Raw genomic sequence first — 22,515 nt, 5'->3', positions numbered from 1 at the left:
ATTTTAACATTTTGTGAACAGGTACATTATTTTATTCAAAACTGAGCCACTCTACATTACTGAATATCTCTTTTTATTTTCCTATCAACAGATGAAGCGGCAGCTGATAGCCGTAGAACTTATTCACTAGCTGACTATTTAAAGAATACCCTTCAGGTCAAGTCCTACTCCTTGCGGTGGGTTTCAGGTAAGGCTTGTGCCTCAAGGGATGGGAATGTTATGTTTGCATTCATTCTAGAGAGCTTGGGTTTCAAGTTTGGTCAATGAGAAGATACAAACTTTTCTCTTAAAACCGTGTGCAGTAGTCGTTCTTGCTTAGAAGTACAAAAGGGAGCCTGGTGGTGGTGGTGCATACCTTTAATTCCAGCACTCGGAGGCAGAAGCAGGCAGATATCAGAGTTCGAAGCCAGTCTGGCCTACAGAATGGGTTTCAGGACAGCCAGGGCTACACAGAGAAATCCTGTCTTGAGGGGTGAGGAGAGGGTAAAGGCAAAGACAGGAGGAAACTGAAGTGTTTCTTTGCTATATACTGTAAAGAGTTAAATGTGAATTAGAAGTTTGGCGTTAATGATGGGTCCATAGACGGCTTTAGTACAATGTGCTTTGTTTCTGTTGGCACATAGTATGTTTATGTGCCCTGTGTGTGTGAACTTAATTTTTTAAAAAAAATAGCTTATGCAAATGTTTGATAGCAATTTGCAATACTGATCTGGCCATTTTCTCTCCTTAGATTTTGAATACCTCTACAAACAAGAGAACAATGTCTTGCTATTCAACGCTGAACATGGAAACAGCTCCGTTTTCTTGGAGAACAGTACCTTTGTATGTTTGGTCACACACTTGGTTCACGTATGGAATTCTGGGGACTGTTTTCAGTTCTTCTCCAATCACGAGGACTCCTTTCTCATGCCGTTGGGCTTTGCAAGCCCATGGCCCTGTGGATCTTTCTCTCCTTCTTGAAATGCTGTCCGCCTTGGCTGCTCTTTCGTCTCCTTTACGATTCCTCCTCTAGCTGTGTGTTTGAATGTAAGTGCTCCTATGACTTTGTCTTCACTCACTGGCCCTGCCCAACTTTGGGTGCTGTCTTTGGGTAAACCACACGCCCGTCCATGGCTCTGATACTTGTCCTTCACGCCTTGATTCTCATACATACACTAACACTAATCTCTCAAGAGCCAAACTTCACTTCCCAAGAGCCTGCTGGCTCCTCTACAGCCTCTGTGGTCACATGCTGCTCAGCACTAAACTAGATTATTTCCCCTTCCGTGCCCTAGTGTCTCATCTTGGAAATGATGCCTTGGTTCTTCAAGTCACTTAAGCTGGAAACTTGACAACCTTTCACTCTCCATGTAATCAGCTATGCAGGTTTCTATTTGATTTCCTCCTCTTCCTGTCAGCTGTCTCACAGATTTCCATTCTGTGTCTCCGTTTCTATTCTAGAGACCAGGCTGATACAACACCCCCTCTTTTCTTTTTGTTCTCAACCACATATCACCAGGGTATCTTGGGAAAAATAAAGAATTAAAATAGACACAGTGCTTTCACCTTCATGAAGAAAACAAACAACCCTTAGTTGGTAGTTCGTGGCCTGTTTTGAAGATTTAATGTCTTCCCGTGTTCCACCATTTTGGCACAGCCATGCTGAATTAGAGTTACAGGCAACCCTCAAACATTCTAAATATGCACACTGGCTCCCATACTGGCTCTCTGCCCATGCTCCCGCTCCTGTGGACGGAGTTCTCTTTCTGTCCCTGAATGGTGCCTCTTAAGCTGACCCTTCCCTCTCTGGCTAACAGTCATGGTTGCCCACCTCTTACCATTATCATCTGTGTGAGTGATGGTGGCATCTCTTTGGGACTGGACATCCCTTAAGGGGACTCCATATGTGTAAGGTTCCCTCTACCCCGGGGATGATCAAGAACCATTCGAACGATTCAGTTTTCTTTCTTCCACTTGATCAACAGGAAAGATACGGAGATTACTCAGTGTCACCTGATCGACTGTTCGTTCTCTTAGAATACAACTATGTGAAGGTAAAGAAAATGCTTTCTCATGTGATATTTTAAAATCCAACCAATATGTTAACTGACTGCAGGTATATGCATTCTTAAGAATAATGTCTAGTAATGCCACTGACAGGAAAATTCATTCAGTCTGCATCAAGTATATGTTCCCTTTTATACGTGACAAATTTACTGCATAGATCCGAAGAAGTACATTTGAATGATTTCAAAGTACTAAAAGGCATAATTAATACATTAGGAATACTAATGACATAGCTTAATAAAATTTATCATAGGAGTTTATGATATAATTTTAAAGTATCTTTGTGTCTGACTTGTACACACAGGATCGAGTCCTGTGTCTCCCCCTTCTCAACCTATATATATAGTATGACCTTCAATAAGTATTTGCTTTTAAGACATTATCATCCTCATCTTCAGAAGAGTGTCTGGACAAAGCCCAAGACTTCATGCCAACTTACTCAAGCCAATCTTGAATGGAGCTTAGCTCTAGTCATAAAGGTTCTACTGAGATTGTCCAGCGTCTCCCAGTCACCTAAGGGACAGAGTTCCACACATTTTTAAAAAAAGTTATCATCAAATCATATATCTTCATGGTCACCAGGCACTTTAGCTGAGCTTTTATTTATTTATTTATTTATTTATTTATTTATTTATTTATTTATTTATTTATTGAGTTGACAATACCTGTCAACTGCAGAGAATTTTTAAAATTATTTTATTTATTTATATTTCAAATTTTGTTCTCCTTCCCAGTCTCTCCTCCATGACCCCATCCCCTTTCTCTTCTACTGCACCTCTAAGAGGGGGTTCCCCCAATCACCCACTCCCTCCTCTAGCATCCCTCTTCTCTGGAGCATAAAGCATCAGAGAAGGTCTATAGGACCAAGCACCTCCCCTCCCACTGAGGCCAGATAAGGCAATCCTCTGCTACATATGTATCAGGAGCCATGGACCAACAAGCCCATGTATACCCTGGTTGGTGGTTTAGTCCCTGGGAGCTCTGGGGGTTCCAGTTAATTGATATTGTTGTTCTTCCTATGGGGTTGCAATCCTCTTCAGCTCCTTCAGTCTTTCCCCTAACTCTTCCATTGGGGTCTCTGGGCTCAGTCCAATGGTTGGCTGTGAGTATCTGCATCTGTCTTAGTCGGGTGCTGGCAGAGCCTCTCAGAGGGCAGCCATTCCAGGCTCCTGTCTGCAAGCACATCTTGGCATCAGCAATAGTGTTGGGGTTTGGTGTCTTCGGATGGGATGGATCCAGAGACCACCCCATTGGGATCCATCCCATTCATACAGAGACTTTTAAAATGGGTTGAAAGGACTGAAACCCTTAAGAAATACTCTATATTGAAAATAGAATACAAAGATGGTGATTCCTACTCTTGATTTTTTTTTCTCCTGGAATAAACAATGTTGAGTGACCTTATCTATAGACCAACCCAGCTGGAGTTCAGCCAAGCCAAACACTCCCTCCTTCCTTTGCCACCTTGGAATGGTGGCACCCCGTCATAATGTTTACCTTGGATCCATCATGTGGGCTTTATTTCCACATTCTACTAAACACATCAACTCTAAGCAAATTAGATACCCATGTCATTTTTACACGACTCTTATCAGTTATTGCCCTTGTGGACATAACTCGGAGCTTCTTATTTCAAAACAAATTTAATGGAGGAAAAATTTAAAGTCCTTTGTGCCCAGCTTTAATCTTGCCGCCGATCAATCCGAGTTTTTGCTATCAGAATTTTCTATTGGTGTAGATTATTCTAACAAGCAACTGGGGCTGCAAACTGGTGGGTGACAGTTGTGACCGTTGAAAGCTAATCATGTATGAAGGTGGGGCTGAAGCAGGAGAGAGAACCAGGTCAATCCACTGTCCGACTGGATGGGCAGGTGTGGTATGGTGCAGCGTAAGATGCAGCTCCCTGGGTAGTCCTAGATAATCAGAACTAGGGATGGATGTCGCCATCTTTGATTTCATGTGCTTTCTAGACCCTTCTATCCAGTCCAGGGCGTAGTCAATGTGGTTTCTTTATAGTCTAATTTAGGTTCAGTTACACCTATGATAAGCTATACCCAATAGTGGCGTCTCTTACACAGAATGAGTCAGCAGGGTCTCATGGCACTGTAGAGCCTCACGCAGGGATCTCATTCTGGATCTCAGTCTGTGAGCTGACCGAGCACTCGGCCCCACACTCATCGTGTTTGAGGAACACTTCTCTTTCCTGCCCCGCTTCCTAGTCGAGTAGCTCTTTGGTTTTTCTCAAGCATCACTCACACATCCAAGAATCAAAGCACCTGCTTTCTCTTTCTGCTGGAATCTTCATTCCCAGCATCTTCTGATTTCTTTTTTCCTGGCTTGTTCTGCATCATTTTAATACGGCTCCGCATCCTTCTGACCTTCCTACAACTCTCACATCACCTTCTTTCTTTTTCTTCCTAACATTTATGCTATTTTGATGCCTGCCATATTTCTTGCCAGTTTTCCTATGTTTTAGTCTCTACTGCACCCGACCACAGAGGTGCATGCATGCTTTGTTACAGAACACTAAACTGTTAGGTAGTTGCCCACAAGGGACTGTATCTTCTCTCTTTGTCGCTCTATCTATCTATCTATCTATCTATCTATCTATCTATCTATCTATCTATCTATCTCTTTCTGTCTCTGTCTCTCTGTCATCTGTCTGTCCCTCTCATATATATATACACACATACATATGCACACATATTTATATCTTCTGAGAGTATCTAATTTGAGGGCAATGACATTAACACCTTCAGAAAAAGAAAAAGTTCATTTTATTGCACCTCCTTCTTTTTCCAGTGTCCTTTAGATCCTTCTCCATCACATCTGCAATCACTGTTTCTAAGTTGTAAATAAAGACTAATGAGTGACTGAACACACGAGTGAATAACAAAGCATCCTGCCATCAGTACGCATGCTCTCCTCGTATCTCTGCTCCCTGCCACACACTCTGGAGATGGGACTGTGCTGTCCGTCCCATGCTGATCATGTGTCATGGTCTTGGAAGCACTCCACGTGTAAAATGCTGCAGTTAGGAAAGCAGCTTCTCTGACACTATAGAGTGGAGAATGAGATGCCAGAGCTTATGATCTTGACATTGGCATTATGGTCCTTCCTGTCTTCCCATTTCAGTTTTTATTTTACAGAACTTTCTCTCCCATTCTCCAGGGCAATCATCCACTAAGAACTCAGCCCCGAGTCTTCTTTCCCACAGGTTTCTCTCATGTTCTAGAATGAATGTAGGACTGCATGCCTTCCTTGCCTGCCTCCATCATAGCTCTTAGTGCATTTTATTGTGATTTCTGTGTTGTAGTACGTGTTCCCATGTGTCCTGTTTAGTTCAGAGACCTTCAGTGGAGGCAGGTGGAGGCACCAGTGTTTATAGACTAAGGTAACTGATAAACCTATCTTATTTTATATCTCATAAGGGTTTTGTCATGATCCCAAGATGATCCCAGCCTTAGTATTTCTAGATTCGACCACGCCTTTTGGCTTTGGAAAATATTATGTTTGAGGTTGCCAAGAAACAAGCATGGGGTGTGCTCAGTAATCCGGGATCCACAAAAGGAACGCATGACATACGAGAAACAGGAATTTAATAAATGCTTGTTGACATGAGGGTGTAGGAGGCTGAGAAGTGATAAGTAGGTAAGGTTAGGAGCCCTGACAGAGTCTCAGCTTCACTATCAGGCAGCCAATTTCCTCCTTGGCAAAGCTTGAATTTTATTGTCGTTTGGTTTCTGAAACAGTACTTCATTGTTTATACTAAATCCAGCTATTTAGTAATAAGAAGACTTGCTTTCTTACCCACGCAACTATTGGAGAACACAAATGTGCACCTAAGGAACTTCAAAAGCATCTTTAATTTTATTCACATGTACATATAGAAGTGGTTTTTAACAACTCCAAGAGAGTGCTCATATCTGCTACATATCTCCGTTTTTACTTAGTTTTCTAAAGTCTAGCCTATTCCTCTCTATATTTTCTATTAATTCATATGTGCTATGGAAATATATAGAGATCCTTTCCAGTTATTGCTGACTCTATTGAACTCCTCCTTCTAAGTCATAGATCTAATGCATTTCAAAACTGGTAGATGGTGTGTTTTGGAGAAGGCTTAGTTTGCTGAAAGTAAGCAAAAGGTCCCTATATATTCCCTTGCTTTCCTTTCCTGGGTCTTCTCTATAAATATCCCATCTTGAAGATGGTATATCTGTGGCAATGTTGGAGCCAGCACTGACACATTATGAACTCAAATCTATAGCTTTAAGCTGGGCTCTTTCGTGAGTTGTGACAATATACAGATTGTACATCGAAGAGCCCTGGGGTTGGGAGTTCCAATTGTGGAAAGTCCCCTGTCTTCTGCCTGTTCTTCCCCCACTGCAGCCAAGCTCCCCCGTCTCCACAGTTTTGCCCTTTCTGGGAAGCCATGTAGCTATTTCCATATGGAACCCTTCTGATTGCTTGATGGTTAGTGTTTTTTTTTTTTTTTTTTTAAATACAAAACAAAACTCTACATAGTATTCTATCATATCCTTCATCATGATCTGGTAGTCTGCTCACCTGTTATTGAAGGATGTCTCAGCTGCCTCCATGTTTGGACAGTTCTGAGTAAAGCTGTTGTAATTGTTTGTCTGAAGGTTTGAAATACTAAGGGATTTGCCAATCAAGTCATTTGGATATGGAATTTTCTTTACTCTTATTCACTGATGCCCGGTGTCTCTTAGCTGTAGGACTATTTCAAGAGAAATTTCTTGTTTCTTTGTTTCATGATTTATTGAAAAAAATGTTCCTAATGGTCTCAATATTTAAGGATTATAAGGTCTGCTGTGGTGCTTTGCTTTTCATTTTGGAGAGTGATTTCTTATTTCTCTGATATGTTAACTATGTAACAGTTTTAAGTGTCTTATAGGACTAGTATTTGATCATTGATTTTCACCATTATATGCTTTTATTTCATACTGGTCTTTACTATATTGTTTCCTTTCTTTTTACTACCTTAGATTTAGTTCGCTGCTCATTTTCACCTGCTTTGTTGCTTAATCCTGAAGACACACATATATTAATTTTTAAATATGTTTTCAGATAGCTTTAAAAATTCCAACACTAGATTTTTATATTAAATATTCCTCCTCATCACTACCGCTGACGCACTAAGAAATATTCTAAATATTTTAAAAGCTGTGTGGGGGAAAGGTGACATATTGAGCTTCTTTCCACACAGGCACCCTTGCCATGTTATGCTAACAATAGTATCGCTCAGTATCAAAACTGACAGCCGGGCCCACAGCGATCCTGTGAAAGGTCCGTGAAGGATGTGATGCGAAGGAGAATAAACTCTTCATGACCTTTTACTAGATGATTTCAAGTATGATTTCAGTTCCAAAGTTCTAAGAATTTAAGGAATGGTAGTACATGTTGAAATTTGAGATTTATGCAATGACCTCTTATCATGCCTGTCACCTTGAGCAAATGGACAGCCTATTGGAATCCCAGAAGCTTGAGACGTCTGTTTTCTTTTGCAGCAATGGAGACACTCCTATACAGCTTCATACAGTATTTATGACTTGAGTAAAAGGTCAGTGACTCCCCCATCAAGACTACTAGGCTTTTCAAATGTAATTTTAAAGGATATCCCACACAGGGTTATTTTTTTGGAAATGTATTCTTTTTTTTATATTTTTATTTTCTATATTCTTTGTTTACATTCCAAATGATTTCCCCTTTCCCGGATCCCCCCTCCCCATATGTCCCATAAACCTTCTTCTCTCCATCCATTCTCCAATCACCTCCCTCTTCTCTATAGACAGCTGATCACAGAAGAGAAGATTCCAAATAATACACAGTGGATCACATGGTCGCCAGAAGGTCATAAATTGGTTAGTACATTTCTCCTCCTGTCAGAAAAAGATTGGCTGGAGTCTTTTACAGACAGATGATACTGACCCTAGTATAAAGTACACATTTTGAAAGACCTTTCACTCATTATATTAGTAATGCGGGGTCATTACTCCAAACACTATTTAATTAGCCCCAAAAGTAGAATTATTAAAAGTGCCAGACATTGATTATATTGTTATTCACTGGGGAACATGCCTATTAAACTCTTAAGTTCTCCTTGTCTGCTGTGCTTGAATGTTTTGAGTCTCTCTTCAAAATCACTGTAGGTGTATCACCTGTTTATGGTGCTAGAAGAATGTTAGAAACCACAAAGAATTTAAGTAGCAAGATGGAATGTTTTCCTGCAGTTGCACTACATTCCTCCTACTAATGTCTCAGGCAAGAAACACAAACCTAGGTGATTCTGCGTAGGTGGTCTGTGGGCTAGGTCATCACATACACACACACACACACACACACACATACACACATACACACACACATACACACACACATAAACACACACACATACACATACATACACACACACACACATACACACATACACACACACACATACACACACACATAAACACACACACATACACATACATACACACACACACATACACACATACACACACACACACATACACATAAACACACACACATACACATACATACACACATACATACACATACATACACATACATACACACATACACACACATAAACACACATACATACACATACATGCACACATACACACATACATACATACACATACATACACACATACATACACACATACACACACATAAACACACACATACATACACATACATACACACATACACACACATACATACACATACATACACACATACATATACAGACATACACACACATACACACACATAAACACACACATATATACACATACATACACACACATACATACATACACATACATACACACACATACACACACATACACACTTCATTGTCCCCATATGGATAGCTGCAAGCCTCCTTGTTTCAACGTATTAAAAAACTTTTTATTATTTTGAGATGATTGACTGTATACCTGTAATTTAAGAAGTTCTTAGATAGATTCTCTATGGTTATCTTCTTCTTTGCATAGTATTTTAAGACCCCACTATAAAACACATTGTAACATGATTGCTGATATGTTTTTCGATCATTTTAGGCATACGTCTGGAAGAATGATATTTATGTGAAAATCGAACCACATTTACCTAGTCATAGGATCACATTCACAGGAGAAGAAAATGTAATATTTAATGGAATAAATGACTGGGTTTATGAAGGTAAAGAATAAACCTTAAACCAGAACGTCTATAGCTTTTAAGACTTCAATGTAGCTGTGCTAAAAACTGGGGCAGTTGGTAAGACCCAAAATGAGCTATGTACGTAAACATTTCGTGAGATCGCTTTCTAGATCTCGCAGTGACACAGAAGCCTTGCCTGTTCCTGGAGCGGCTTCTGCCCCCATTGCCTCACAGCCCCCTGCTTGTCTTTGGTTTCCTACCACAAAGGCCCTTTCTGTGTCACTTTCCTAGCTTTACCAGGGCATGACAGCATCCAGATTAGCATCAGATGTTTCTCCAAGGAGGCCTACCTAGCCCAGAAGTTTCCAAGGAAAGTGAAATCTTCCACAATATTAAAAAGAGAGAGATAAATACTGCCTGCAGTTGCCAAGTAGAAGGCAAGGAATTGCATGCTTTAGAAATAATAAGTAGTGTCCATTTGAACTAACCTGGGATGGACTGTGATTTCCTGTTTTTAAAGAAAACAAAGATGGTTAGGAAAGTTTAGTTAAAAATAAGTAGAAAACAATACTCAAACCCTTCAAAGGGAGTATTCTGGCTTTTAGGATAAAGAGATTTAGGAGATATTAGAAAAGCATTTTCCATGTGTTGGTTGCCAATATAAAAGGCATTTTGAGGCTGTTCAAAATAACTCACAAGGGTGGTGCCTCGTGTGTGTTAGACAGACTCATCCTTACTTCACCTTGTTATTTCTTAACTTCCTGCTTAGATTTTGATTCTTAGGAGAGTCAAGTTGACTTAATGGTAACACATGACGAGTAGAGATAATGTCAGGAGAAAGATGAGTTTCCATTTCCATAAGTGTTGGATTAAAACCAACAATGAAATGACAAGTTCTTTAGGTGCTGGGCCTCCCAATGTGGAGGGTCTTTCAGGGCCTTCAAGATGGAGTCGAAACAGCCTCCTCTGGGACCGTGGCTCTTCCTGGAAACAGTGGGGCATTACTGCAATAGGAATTTTAGCAACTTAGGCTCTCTCCTCTACATAACTGTGACTGGAGGAATTTCATTTGCTATGTTCACATCTGAGTGACTGGGTGCAGGAAAATACCCTCACAGCTTTCAAAGGGCATTCCTCTAACGTCGGGGCTTCAGTGCCTAGAGAGAAATAACTACATTGCTAGACGAAATTTGCTCTGCCTAACAAATAGGTACTAATTCAAACATGGCCCCAACTATACCCCTTATCAGTGTTTGAAAATAATTTTAAAAACAAAAACCAAAATAAAATAAAATAATAAAATAATAAAATAATAAAGAAAGAAAGAAAGAAAGAAAGAAAGAAAGAAAGAAAGAAAGAAAGAAAGAAAGAAAGAAAGAAAGAAAGAAAGAAAGAAAGCTGGTCCGGTGTTTCACTTTGGGCCGTGCGGTGGTGATGCACGCCTTTAATCCCAGCACTTGGGAGGCAGAGGCAGGCAGAATTCTGAGTTTAAGGCCAGCCTTGTCTACAGAGTGAGTTCCAGGACAGCCAGGGTTATCCAGAGAAATCCTGTCTCAGAAAACCAAAACCAAAAAAAACAAACAAAACCAAACAAAAACCCTTATCCTCATTACAATGTGTGTGTGTGTGTGTGTATATATATATGTAATGCCATAAGTCTGTGACATGATATAAATATATGTATATGACTTGGTATATTATATATAATATGTATGTGATATGATATATCATATGTACCATATGTATGTGATATAATATATATGTATGTACATACATACATATAAGTATATATCCTTGCAGGTATATTGTAGACAAGACTCAATGGGTCAAAATTCTACAAATGAGATCTGTCTGAACTCAGCGTATGCGAGACTTCTGCATGAAAAGTTTTGAGTTAGTGTATGAAGGTCTGAGTTCTAGTTCCTGGCTAAAACTTTTCACTTAGTTTACCTCAGTTTTCCTCTCTGTAAAATGGTCTATGAGTAGACTCACTTAAGACTGTGGTTTATAAATTTGTGTGGGATAAATCATAACTTCAAAATTCAGGTTTGAAGCAGTCAAAGTGAGAGCAGGCTACCCTACCAAGGGACAGATGTTCTGAAATGAAACTCCTGAAAAAGAAGCAAGGGTGAGCTGTGTGAAGTAAGGTGCCAAGTGTGAGCTGTGTGATGTTAGATGACAAGTGTGAGCTGTGTGATGTAAGATCCCAAGTGTGATCCGTGTGATGTAAGATGCCAAGTGTGAGCCGTGTGATGTTAGATGCCAAGTGTGAGCTATGTGATGTAAGATGCCAAGTGTGAACCATGTGATGTAAGATGCCAAGTTTGAGTCATGTGATGTTAGACGCCAAGTGTGAGCCATGTGATGTTAGACGCCAAGTGTGAGCCATGTGATGTAAGACGCCAAGTGTGAGCCATGTGATGTAAGATGCCAAGTGTGAGCCGTGTGGTGTAAGATGCCAAGTGTGAGCCGTGTGATGCAAGATGCCAAGTGTGAGCTGTGTGATGTTAGATGCCAAGTGTGAGCCGTGTGATGTAAAATGCCAAGTGTGAGCCGTGTGATGTAAAATGCCAAGTGTGAGCCATGTGATGCAAGATGCCAAGTGTGAGCCGTGTGATGTAAGATGCCAAGTGTGAGCCGTGTGATGCAAGATGCCAAGTGTGAGCTGTGTGATGTTAGATGCCAAGTGTGAGCCGTGTGATGTAAAATGCCAAGTGTGAGCCATGTGATGCAAGATGCCAAGTGTGAGCTGTGTGATATAAGATGCCAAGTGTGAGCTGTGTGATGTTAGATGCCAAGTGTGAGTCATGTGATGTTAGATGCCAAGTGTGAGCCGTGTGATGTAAGATGCCAAGTGTGAGTTGTGTGATGTTAGATGCCAAGTGTGAGCTGTGTGATGTTAGATGCCAAGTGTGAACTGTGTGATGTTAGATGCCAAGTGTGAGCCGTGTGATGTAAGATGCCAAGTGTGAGTCGTGTGATGTAAGATGCCAAGTGTGAGCTGTGTGATGTAAGATGTCAAGTGTGAGCCGTGTGATGTAAGATGCCAAGTGTGAGCTGTGTGATGCAAGATGCCAAGCACACTCTCCAAACAGGTTAATTCTTGATTCTACTAATTATTAGCCATGTGACTTAAGGTAACTTCTTTACATTCTTTTTAGCCTTGTTTTGTTTGGCTCACCTGTAAAATGGGTTATAATGAAGATTGCCTGGCATAATAAATATCAACCATTACAAATTCCTGGCAAACTACATTCATCAAATATCAGAGACTCCTAAAAGTAAATGTTACATTTTGTTACTGCTATTGTTCTTATTTCTGCAATCACTATTGCTGTTATTGAAATGTGGTTTTGGAGAGCTGGAGAGATGGCCCAGTGCCTTTTTGTGACCTTTGCAAAGAACCTGAATTCTATTCAGAGCATCCACACTGCTGTTTGTAACTCTAGTTGTAGCAGGATCCAACACCTCTGGCCTCCTGTGTCACCTTCACTCATGTTTATATGTACTGACACACACACATATGCATAATTTAAAACAAAAGTAAAGGTATTTTCCAGCCAGTTGCAAAGAGCCTTTAGTGATCCAAAATCGGATTGGCACACTTAATTTCCTAAGCTTAAGACTCTATAGCCTATGCTTTGGTTCTTAAACTGACACCATCAAATGAAATGTAGATTGGGACTTTCCACCATCTACCTACATGTTTATCAGTTTTCTATCACTGTAAAAAAAAATGCACAAGAAAACATTTTAAAGGAGGAAAGATTTATTTTGACTCATGGTTTCAGAGACTCAGTTGGCCACTTGGCCCCATTGCTCTGTCTCTAGCAGCCCAGTACATCTTGGGAGAACATGCTATACAAGAGGTTTTTATATCACAGATATAAAGAAGCTAAGAGAAAGGTCCTGAGGTCCCAATATCCCTTTCATGGTCACAATCCCAACGACCCAAGTTCCCTTCAGGAGGATCCAAATCGTAAACTAATCACCACTTCCTAGACTCACCACAGGATGGAGGCCAATACCTTAACTACATGAGTCTCTGGTGGGAGTCCAGATCCAATGACTCTTAAGTCCTCTGTTGACAAGTAGTTTAGAATCCTGAGAGAAAATGTCCTGTGGATAGGTCCCCTGGTAACCTTAGTGAGTAACTGCCTCTGTCAGAGCTTGAAAAGGAGTCCTTCAATATACTTGAAAGCCGTGCCTTTCTCTCCATTGGGTCTACCTTTCATTTTCTTTCTCTGTGTATCAGGGGAGGCAGTTAAGGCAGGGAGCTTCCAGTTTCTAGGCTGGGCAAAAGAAATGTTTCTCTGTAGGGGTCTGCGAAGTTCTCTCCATTCGAAATGCATCCTTTCCACACCTTACTTGTGCCAGAAGAGTAAATGTTGGGCACCATATTGGTTTGATAGTCTAGAGCTAAGCGCCACCCACCAGTACCCCGTGGACTCAGGGAAAACTCAGCCCAGGCAGGGAGAGTAGGCTGGCATGTTGACTGTTTGAAAATTAGAAAGGAAAATCAGCCTCCTGTGTGAAATTTACTTTTAGTATGTTTTGAGGCATAAATTTAGAGGATTATAAGATAAAGAAAAAATATAGAGCTTATATCCAATATTGCATACTGAAATATTCTAAAATGGTCCAATGGGTGACTTATTTTTACAATCTAGATATATCCTTGAAGATTTTATTTTTATTCATTTGTATTACTTCGATTTTGGAATCCCCGCAAATGTGAAACAGTTCATTAGTTGAACTCTACTATAATTACTAAAGCTAATGAGAACAATATTTTGAATGCCAAAGCCAATTTATCAGCTTTCTTGTAACAGAACAATTTATGTCTTTTTTTCAGAGGAAATCTTCGGTGCCTACTCTGCGCTGTGGTGGTCTCCAAACAGCACTTTTCTAGCTTATGCCCAGTTTAACGACACAGGAGTGCCGCTCATTGAATACTCCTTCTATTCTGATGAGTCACTGCAGTACCCCAAGACAGTGTGGATTCCATACCCAAAGGTCTGTGCTCCGGCTCAGATTGTGGTTCTGTGATTTGATTTGGGGGTGGGGGGGAGAATGGTTGCATTTAATCCCTTCCTGCTAATGAAAATATTGTCAGTCTCTCTTCAACAGCTTTCTGTGATTTCTCTTGCTGAAGTCAACAGCATCTGGGCAATTTTAAAGTATTTTTATTATCCCAGGAAAGAGTGTGATTTAAGGTTTTGTAATTTCTCCAAAAACTCTAAGAAATGACAAGCAGAAAAAGATGGTGAAAATGATTTTGAAAGAGGTAGGGGCGGGGTAGGAAACGCTTGAATGAGAGGAAAGGGGGGCTGTAATTGAATCAGGAGCTCATCTCATTTGTAGAAGTTGGAATGAACCCGAATTGAAGTTGAAAAGCCTGGTTATATATCAGATTGTATTACTAATTAACAGGATACAGTGCGTGACGAGTTTCAGTGGCTCTGTTACAGGTTTGGCACTGATGTGAGTTTTGCACGTCCTACATTTGAGATAGTCGTGTCGCATCCTGGGTTTCAAGATTGTTCCCTGCTATCCACGCTGTGCTGCGTGTATTAAAATCAAGGATCTTTGTCAAGCAGTGTAAGCCAGGAGAGGGCTTTAGAAGGGAGCCAGGAATTCTTCAGCACCATAACAAAAAACGGCCACAGCGTCGTTGTCGTAGTCGTCGTTGTAGTCTATAGGAAAAGCTAACAACGTATTTCTGCCGTAAATGATTTGGAAAAAAAAGGAGTTTTTATTTTTACCAACTCACTTAATTTGCCTTATGAAGATCTGCCATTTTAGGAAGGGAGAGGAAGTTAAAAGGAAAAAAGATCCTAAATTAAATGTGGAGATGTGTTTTCGGAGAATGTTATTTTTTGATGAGTGAAACTGAGGGGGGAGAAATCTCCATAAAACGGTCTCTAAAAATCATATTATTTCCAACTGATCTGTCAATAGAAGACCCATGTGTACATTTTTAAAGGGCTTAGAGACTTCTGTCGTGATATTGACTGTTGAGCCCCAGCAAGGTTAGCCTGATCTTGGTGTGAAGGTGACATCCGGGTCATCAGCACTATTGACTCTGGCCTCAGGCTTATTCTCCTGCTGGACCAAGCCTTTGATGCTACTGTACAAGTGCTATTCACAGTGAAGCCACCAAAAACTTTTGTCCTATAGAATCAGAATGTATTGGCAAATGATAGAGTTTTTGTTGTTGTTGTTGTTGTTGTTGTTGTTGTTTTTTAAAGACATTTGTCCTCCCTGGCACAGAGCACACAGATTATGAGCAAACAAACATGCATGATTTAAATATGAGTGTGTGTTTATAAACACACACAGGCACACATACATGCACACAATAATAATTTTTTAATTAAACACATAAAGGATTTTCTTTATGTTCATTTTATTTCTATTAAATTGTTTGACGGCGTCCTATTGTTATAATTCTACAGCCATAATTCAGATATTTTAATACAATTTAAATTTATGTAATGATGAGGATTTTTTTTTATCATTATCAATTCTGTGCTTTTTTCCCCTAGGCAGGAGCTGTGAATCCAACTGTAAAGTTCTTTATTGTAAATACAGACTCTCTCAGCTCAGCCACTAGTGAGGCTCCCGTTCAAGTCACTGCTCCTGCATCTGTGGCAACAGGGTAAGATGCTCCACCTGAATGCGTCCGTGTAGACCGCCTGGGTGTACATGGGTGTAGACCGCTTCCTGCTCGGTGGCTAGAGCATTTCAGACACAGATGGCAACATCAATCATAGCATCATCTCGTATCATTGATCCATTCTTTTGTCTGGGAACTTCCCGTTGGCGCGGTTCTCGTGATGGGCATGCGCAGTGAATAGGGTAGCCAGGCGTCACTGGAGGAAACAGACAACAACCAGATGAACAAACAAGTATCAGTCTAAAACGCCAGGTGGTAAAACCAGGACACAGAGGTGAAAGTCGCTGGGAGTGGGGGGACGGTTCCAGTGAGAACACACAAGGCTAGAGTAGATCCTCTCCATGGGATTCCTTGTAGGGCTTCTACGGGCAGAGAAAACCCAAAGTTCTATAGAAGGCATGCTCTGGAGTCTTAGAGGCACCATAGGGAGAACAGAATCCAGCAAGGGAGAACAGCGATGGGGCAGGCTGAGGACCATGCAGGCGTCTCTGGGCAATGCAATATGGTGTCTACAGCATGTGTCTACCATAGTTGGTGGTCTCTGCTATGACCTGATAGTCTGTAGCCAACACATCTTTTATTGTAAAGCTCCTGGGTGCCTCTTGGGAAGCAATTCCCAAATCTGGGACTAGCTTTAGACTTCAACAGTGGTTTCAAAATGATTAAAAAAAAAAAAAAGGACTAAATACCCTTATTTTGGATGAGCTATCATTCTTCCCCACAGAGAAATTCAGAGAAACTGTGGGTCACATTTGGGAACCCCAAGAGTTGATTAACTCTTAAGATGTCACTTGCTTAAATAAACTTAGATGGCTGAAATCCTGCTTTGTAAGCACTGTAAGACCCCAGTAAGTTTTCCTGTAAGAACCAGAGCACGTGTAATTTTCTATGTAGCTCTTTACTTCTCTCTATTATTTATGCTGGCTTGTTTTAAGTAGCAGGTATCATGTGCTGAGTGTCCACTGTGTGCCAGACATGGGCTTTAACACATGATCTCTCTCGCTACTTAAGTTATCTTAAGTAGCTGTCTTCCCAACAGCTATTATGACACGATTTTTGTATAGAAAAGAGAGTGAGGTCCAGAGGTGAAGAAAAAGACCTTAACCTTGGGATCGCCTGTCAGTCAGGCTCTTTGGATAGAAAGGGGGACTATGAGAAACTTTGTGGCTGCAGCTGGTGCCCTCTGGGAGTCAGAGGTTGCAGCAGAGTGAGAGAAAAGCCTGCTGTTTCTCTCAGTTGACACCATCAAGCTCGGGGCAAATTGTGTACTATGCCGAAATCCACTAGCTGGGTTAGAAATAATTATACTAGTACCTTTATTCAGGTAAGAGATTTAAATCTACCAATTTGTCCATGACGTTTTTTTTCCCCAAGATATAAAACTATACTCAAAGCTTCTAAGGCCTGTTGTCTCAACCCAGAAACCTCTTAAGTCAACACTGATTTAAAAACCACAATTGATAGATTCAAGGTGTGTTAAAGGGGGTGGGGCTGGAGCTCTCTAGCATTTCCAATCAGGGAAGAGATACCAAACTCTCCTATACACGGTCGGGAGAAGGAAGTAACCACATCAGGTTGGCAGGGTTCCAAGTTGGCAGGGGTGATGGGCTGTTTCTATGGCTGGAGGGGTCAAGAAAAGCATCCTGCAGAGTGTGCCCCGAACGGTGGTGGCTTGGAGCAGGGAAGAGAGGAAAGCACTGAGGTGGGACCCTCATGGGAAAGGCGGCCCCGGGGAAAGCCGGGATGAACCCTCTGGGACCTCTCAAACCCTAGCCAACACCTGTCGATAGAGAGGCAGCCCTGAAAACAGTCCCAGCTAGAACTGCTGTGGACCTCAAAAGCTGTTATCAAACTTTTATTTATTCATTCATTTATTTATTTATTTATTTATTTATTTATTTATTTATTTATTTATTTATTTTTGGGGTTTTCCGAGAGACAGGGTTTCTCTGTGTAGTCCTGGCTGTCCTGGAACTCACGTAGACCAGGCTGGCCTCAAACTCAGAAATCTGCCTGCCTCTGCCTCCCAAGTGCTGGGATTAAAGGCATGTGCCACTACTGGCCCGGCTATCAAACTTTTTAAAACAACCTAAAAATCTTTATTTTGATGCGACATAATTCTGTGGAACACTTCTGGAGAATAGATGGACCATGGCTGCTTGTGTCGGGCAACCCTCAATGTTACCATCGCTCCTTCTCTGAGGTTCCTGAAAAACTGCAGAGAGGACCTAGTGGGGGTCCCTGGAACCATCAGAACTCCACTGCGCGGGAGCTGGGGAATCACAGAGCGAAAACAATGTGCTTAAATCACATAGCAAGTTAACAAGGGAAATAGGAATAAGGAGGACAGACAGCTTTGCTTACGCAACAAAAATGAGGACATTGACTTCTCCCAGGTATGGTTGAGGAGAAAGATTATAGTGTAGACACGAGGAAAAGGAAACAGCCAGAGGCGTCAGGAGGGGTCCAGAACTGAGAGAAACAATCTGAACACGACCAGCAGACTGAAAGGACCATGAAAGGAGAGAGAAGGGGGCGGGGCGGCGAGTGAGGAAGAAAGAGAAAGAGAGGAGAGAGGGCAAGTGGGCAAAGAGAGGAGTTGCGGACTAATAGGACAAGAGCTGAGGACTAAGAGATCTCCCGGCCTAGAAGCTGGGGAAAGGGAAGGGAAGCTCAGTGCTGCACCCCTGGAGCCCCCACCCCGACCCCAGCTACCTCGGTTTAGACTAGAGGGTGGGTTTAGAAGTGCTGGGAGGAGCTACAGGTCCTGATTGACTAGTTAGATTTAATGTCAAGCACTTCCGGTGGCCTGGGCTAGTGAACTGCACTTGGTTTCTCACTCATTCTGCACAACACCCTACGATATTGTTTCCACAGTCACCTCACGGATGATGGAAATGCTTCTTCCGTGTCAACAAAGCACTGTTTAAAGCACGGTGGTAAAGTGCTGAGCTCAGAAGAGTCAGCCAAGCCTTAAGGACTTACCGTTTGCTCTTCACGGATTAGCCACCTTCCTTATTTGCTCTTCCATACTTCCTTAAGCTAAAGGTTTGGGTGAGGGCTGCTTTATTGGCTGGTACTATTCTATATAGAACATACTACCAAAGAGATGTCTGTCTTAGGAAAAGCCACTGGGAAGCGTTCTGGGGATCTAAGATACAACTGTGAAGGGAACTGTGAAGATTCAACTAGTTGAATCTAAGATACAACTGTGATCTCTGTTAGTATTGATGACATTGTAGCTTTTCTATGATGAGACCCTAGGAACACCTGGAGAAAATATCTCTCACTTGATGATACAACACATTCATGCTTTTAGTAAAAGACCCTCCCCTAGGACCAAGGCAGTGTTGACAAGGCATACTTAGTGTCTCACTGCCTTGTGCTTCCTCTAGTTACTCACTATACCCTTGAGTAGACTGCCAAGCAACGACAGACAGCACCCTTCTCTTCCTGGCTCTGCACAAGTCTCCTCACCCAATTTCTGCTAGTCTGTTCCTTCTGCAGAGCTTCCAGCAAGTGGAGTCCTGTTAGTGACGGGGTCTGATCTGCACCCCTGTTAGGGATTAGAACACAAATAGGATGAGCCTCTCTACCTCAGAGATTGAGGCTTGAGGCTAATTAGGTTATTTGAGCTGCTGGTATGCACTGACTACTCCAAGTGGGAATATGAGAACTCAAAACATTTGAGAGGAAATAGTATACAATGCAGATTTTGTGAAATTCCTAACTTATCTTTTATAGTTGCGTTTCCAGGGCCAACTGAAGCAAGACAAGATCTGTCAGAGAGGGGTCAATTTTATAATAATAACTGGCGCCCAGCAGGGTGATTGAAACACAGTCTCTGATACTGTAGAATTATTTAATAGATAAGAAGCCGGGTGGCCAAATGGATGGGTTGTTAGATGGATGGATGGATGGATGGATGGATGGATGGATGGATGGATGGAGTGGGTGGGGGGATGGATGGATGGATGGGTGGATGGATGGATGGGTGGGTGGGTGGATGGATGGGTGGGTGGATAGATGGATGGATGGATGGATGGATGGGTGGATGGGTGGGTGGGTGGGTGGGTGGATAAGGAAATTGGACTTTCCATGTGTTCCTGTATGTGTGTTCCTGTATGTGTGTTGCACAGGAATGAATCTCCAAAGCCAGCTCCAAGGACAGCTTTCAAAATCATCTTGTGTACCAAGTCCTCTTGTCTCCTTCTGACTAGCTATCTGCAAATTCTGCGGGCTAGAATTACAGGGCTGGAGAGGGTGTGTCTAGTGAGGTGGCCCCTCCCTTCTGTTGAACAGCTCGAGGGGCCCATCATACCCAGCTGATGATTATCCTCCTGGACCTTAAGGGGCACAGTGGATAAACACCAGATGACCCTTGGTCTATACACTAGGCTCATCAAAGCCTGAGATTGCTAGGCAAGAGGTAAACTGGACTGGTGTTCCATCCGCCCAGCAAGCATGCAGGCAATACCCATACGAAAGCAGACCAACGAGGGCTTGTGTGGTACACAATGTTGTTTCCCTCAACCCTCCTGCACCCCACCCATCCTTCTCAGCAATCTGTCAGTGGACCCAGGAGGGTTGGCATTCCTATCAGAGCAAAGGGTGGCATGGAGCCCGCGGCCGGCACTGGCAGTACGTCTGCTTCCTCGGGTGACTCACTGAATTAATCAGTCCCAGGCTGCAGTGGCTCTGAGTAGCATTTCTCCCTTCATTATTCCTTCCAGTTAGCAAAGCATAAACATCATTAATGTACAATTGAAACATTTACGCAAATTAGAGGTGGCGATGTCACCTAAAAGCCTTTTATGAAACGCTTCCTCTTTACAAGAGCAAGAAGTCACTTGGTAAGATTTGCCACAGCAGGATGTCCTATGCGTATAGCCAGCTGACTTTCTTCATAGAATTTAGCTTATACATAATTCTCAAGGAATAAATAGATTTCATTGAGAAAGGAGTTGTACACTAGAGGAATCATAAGAGTGGAATGAACTGGGAGGACTTCCCAGTGGGACAGGAAAATATTCACGGGAGGGGCAAATAGGGACAGGGGAAGCTGAGGCCAACTGCTTGATTTGAATCCTGGCTCCAGAGATTTCTGATTGGTGGATCCTGAGGAAGTTACTTAACATCTCTACACTTGTGCTTCCTTATCTGCTAGACGGGAACCACAATGGTATCTCCCTCACAGAGTGGTCCAGAGTCTTCTGGGATGTAGCCAGTCCCTGGCACAGAGTCAAGATCACATGAGTATAAACTCTTATAAGTCCAGAAATCCACTGTTTTGACATGAAAACCAACCAGCTTCTCCTGGTGACTGATGAATTTCCAAAAGATCCCTCAGCCCAGTCAAGGACAAGAGACCCAGGCTCAGAAGGAGGCTTGGTTGTAGGTGTAGGACTCCCCCAGCATTCCCACTCACGACAAGAGAGGAAGCTTGCTCAGGAACTGGCCTCCTCCTCAGTCAGCATGTTATCCTGCAGAAGATAGCTGGTAATCCTTGCAGTGGTAATCCTTGCAGTGGCAATCCTTGCAGTGGTAATCCTTGCAGTGGTAATCCTTGCAGTGGCGTGCTCTTTTGATTTACAGTGGGGACTTAAACCTTTGAGCCAAGAGTTGAGGTAAGCCATCCGTTTACATCTTTTCCATGACTCTGAAATGTCATCTTGGCATAATGTTGGCTCAGGGCTGTGATTAGAGGAAAGTATGTTTATAAAAATGTTTTAAAACAGACTGTCTGTTACCGTAGAGAAAGGCCTCCATTGAGCCCTCTTGGAGTGCAGAGTCCGTTCTTAGCTGCTGACAGTGACTAAGGTATCAGACCCAGGTTCACTAACCTTTATCTAGAAACGGACAGGGAAGGTGGCCAGGTCACATAAGGTGGCTAACGCACATGAGTTTCCTGGCTGCTCTCCCACATTCCATTACTCAGTGTTTTCAAATGGCAGAAGTGGCTTTATCATGTGGACGGCAGAGCCTGAGGTATAACACAGCTTCCATAGATAAAGCTACCTACCATAGGGAACATGGGACATGAAAGAGTTCTCCTGCTCTCACCTCTGCAACCAGAACACGTTTACAAAGAGGAGGAGTGTTTCTGGGTGACGGCCTGTGTCTGTAAGTTAAGAAGCATTTTCTCCCTAACAAATGGGTTCACAAGTCTCATCAGATTCTACATAGGGTTTCCTTTTGGATCTTTGAGACACAGTATTTTTTTGTTTTGGTTTGGTTTTTGTTTTTGTTTGTTTGTTTGTTTGTTTGTTTTTTGTGACCTCTTCTGGCTTTGAACTTCCAACAATCTGCCTGCTTTGGACTCCAAAGAGTTTCATGTTGTGATGATGGTGTTTGTTTACTGAATCTAAATGGGCAAGGATGAGTGGGGTAGAACCAGGGCTAACAGGAAAGAATCTGTGATTCAAATCCATCTTGCCTAGCATTCATCTTCATATCATTCATAGCTATACATGGTCTTACATTATGAAAGGGACAATAACCATTCAAAAATAAATTCATAACATTGCTATTGAATCTTTATATTGAAACATAGCTGCTCTTACTAATGCCAGCCTGTGTCTAGCTGCTTCTATACTGTGACAATGTGACAGAAA

General features: G+C 42.0%; 1 protein-coding gene across 1 annotated transcript in view; it reads left to right on the top strand.

Moving 5' to 3' along the window:
* Positions 1-22,515, top strand: part of Dpp4 (dipeptidyl peptidase 4) — an 83,414-nt gene that overhangs the window by 26,512 nt on the left and 34,387 nt on the right. The window contains exons 3-10 of the mRNA XM_052182575.1: positions 92-187; positions 731-822; positions 1,965-2,033; positions 7,575-7,627; positions 7,856-7,928; positions 9,141-9,261; positions 14,078-14,238; positions 15,771-15,883. Of these exons, the coding sequence (XP_052038535.1) occupies positions 92-187; positions 731-822; positions 1,965-2,033; positions 7,575-7,627; positions 7,856-7,928; positions 9,141-9,261; positions 14,078-14,238; positions 15,771-15,883 (778 nt within the window). The remainder of the gene's footprint in view (positions 1-91; positions 188-730; positions 823-1,964; positions 2,034-7,574; positions 7,628-7,855; positions 7,929-9,140; positions 9,262-14,077; positions 14,239-15,770; positions 15,884-22,515) is intronic.

Source organism: Apodemus sylvaticus, chromosome 5, assembly GCF_947179515.1.
Source record: "Apodemus sylvaticus chromosome 5, mApoSyl1.1, whole genome shotgun sequence".
Taxonomy (NCBI): Eukaryota; Metazoa; Chordata; class Mammalia; order Rodentia; family Muridae; genus Apodemus; species Apodemus sylvaticus.
The sequence above is the reverse complement of the archived record's forward strand: the minus strand, read 5'-3'. Positions and strand labels throughout refer to the sequence as shown.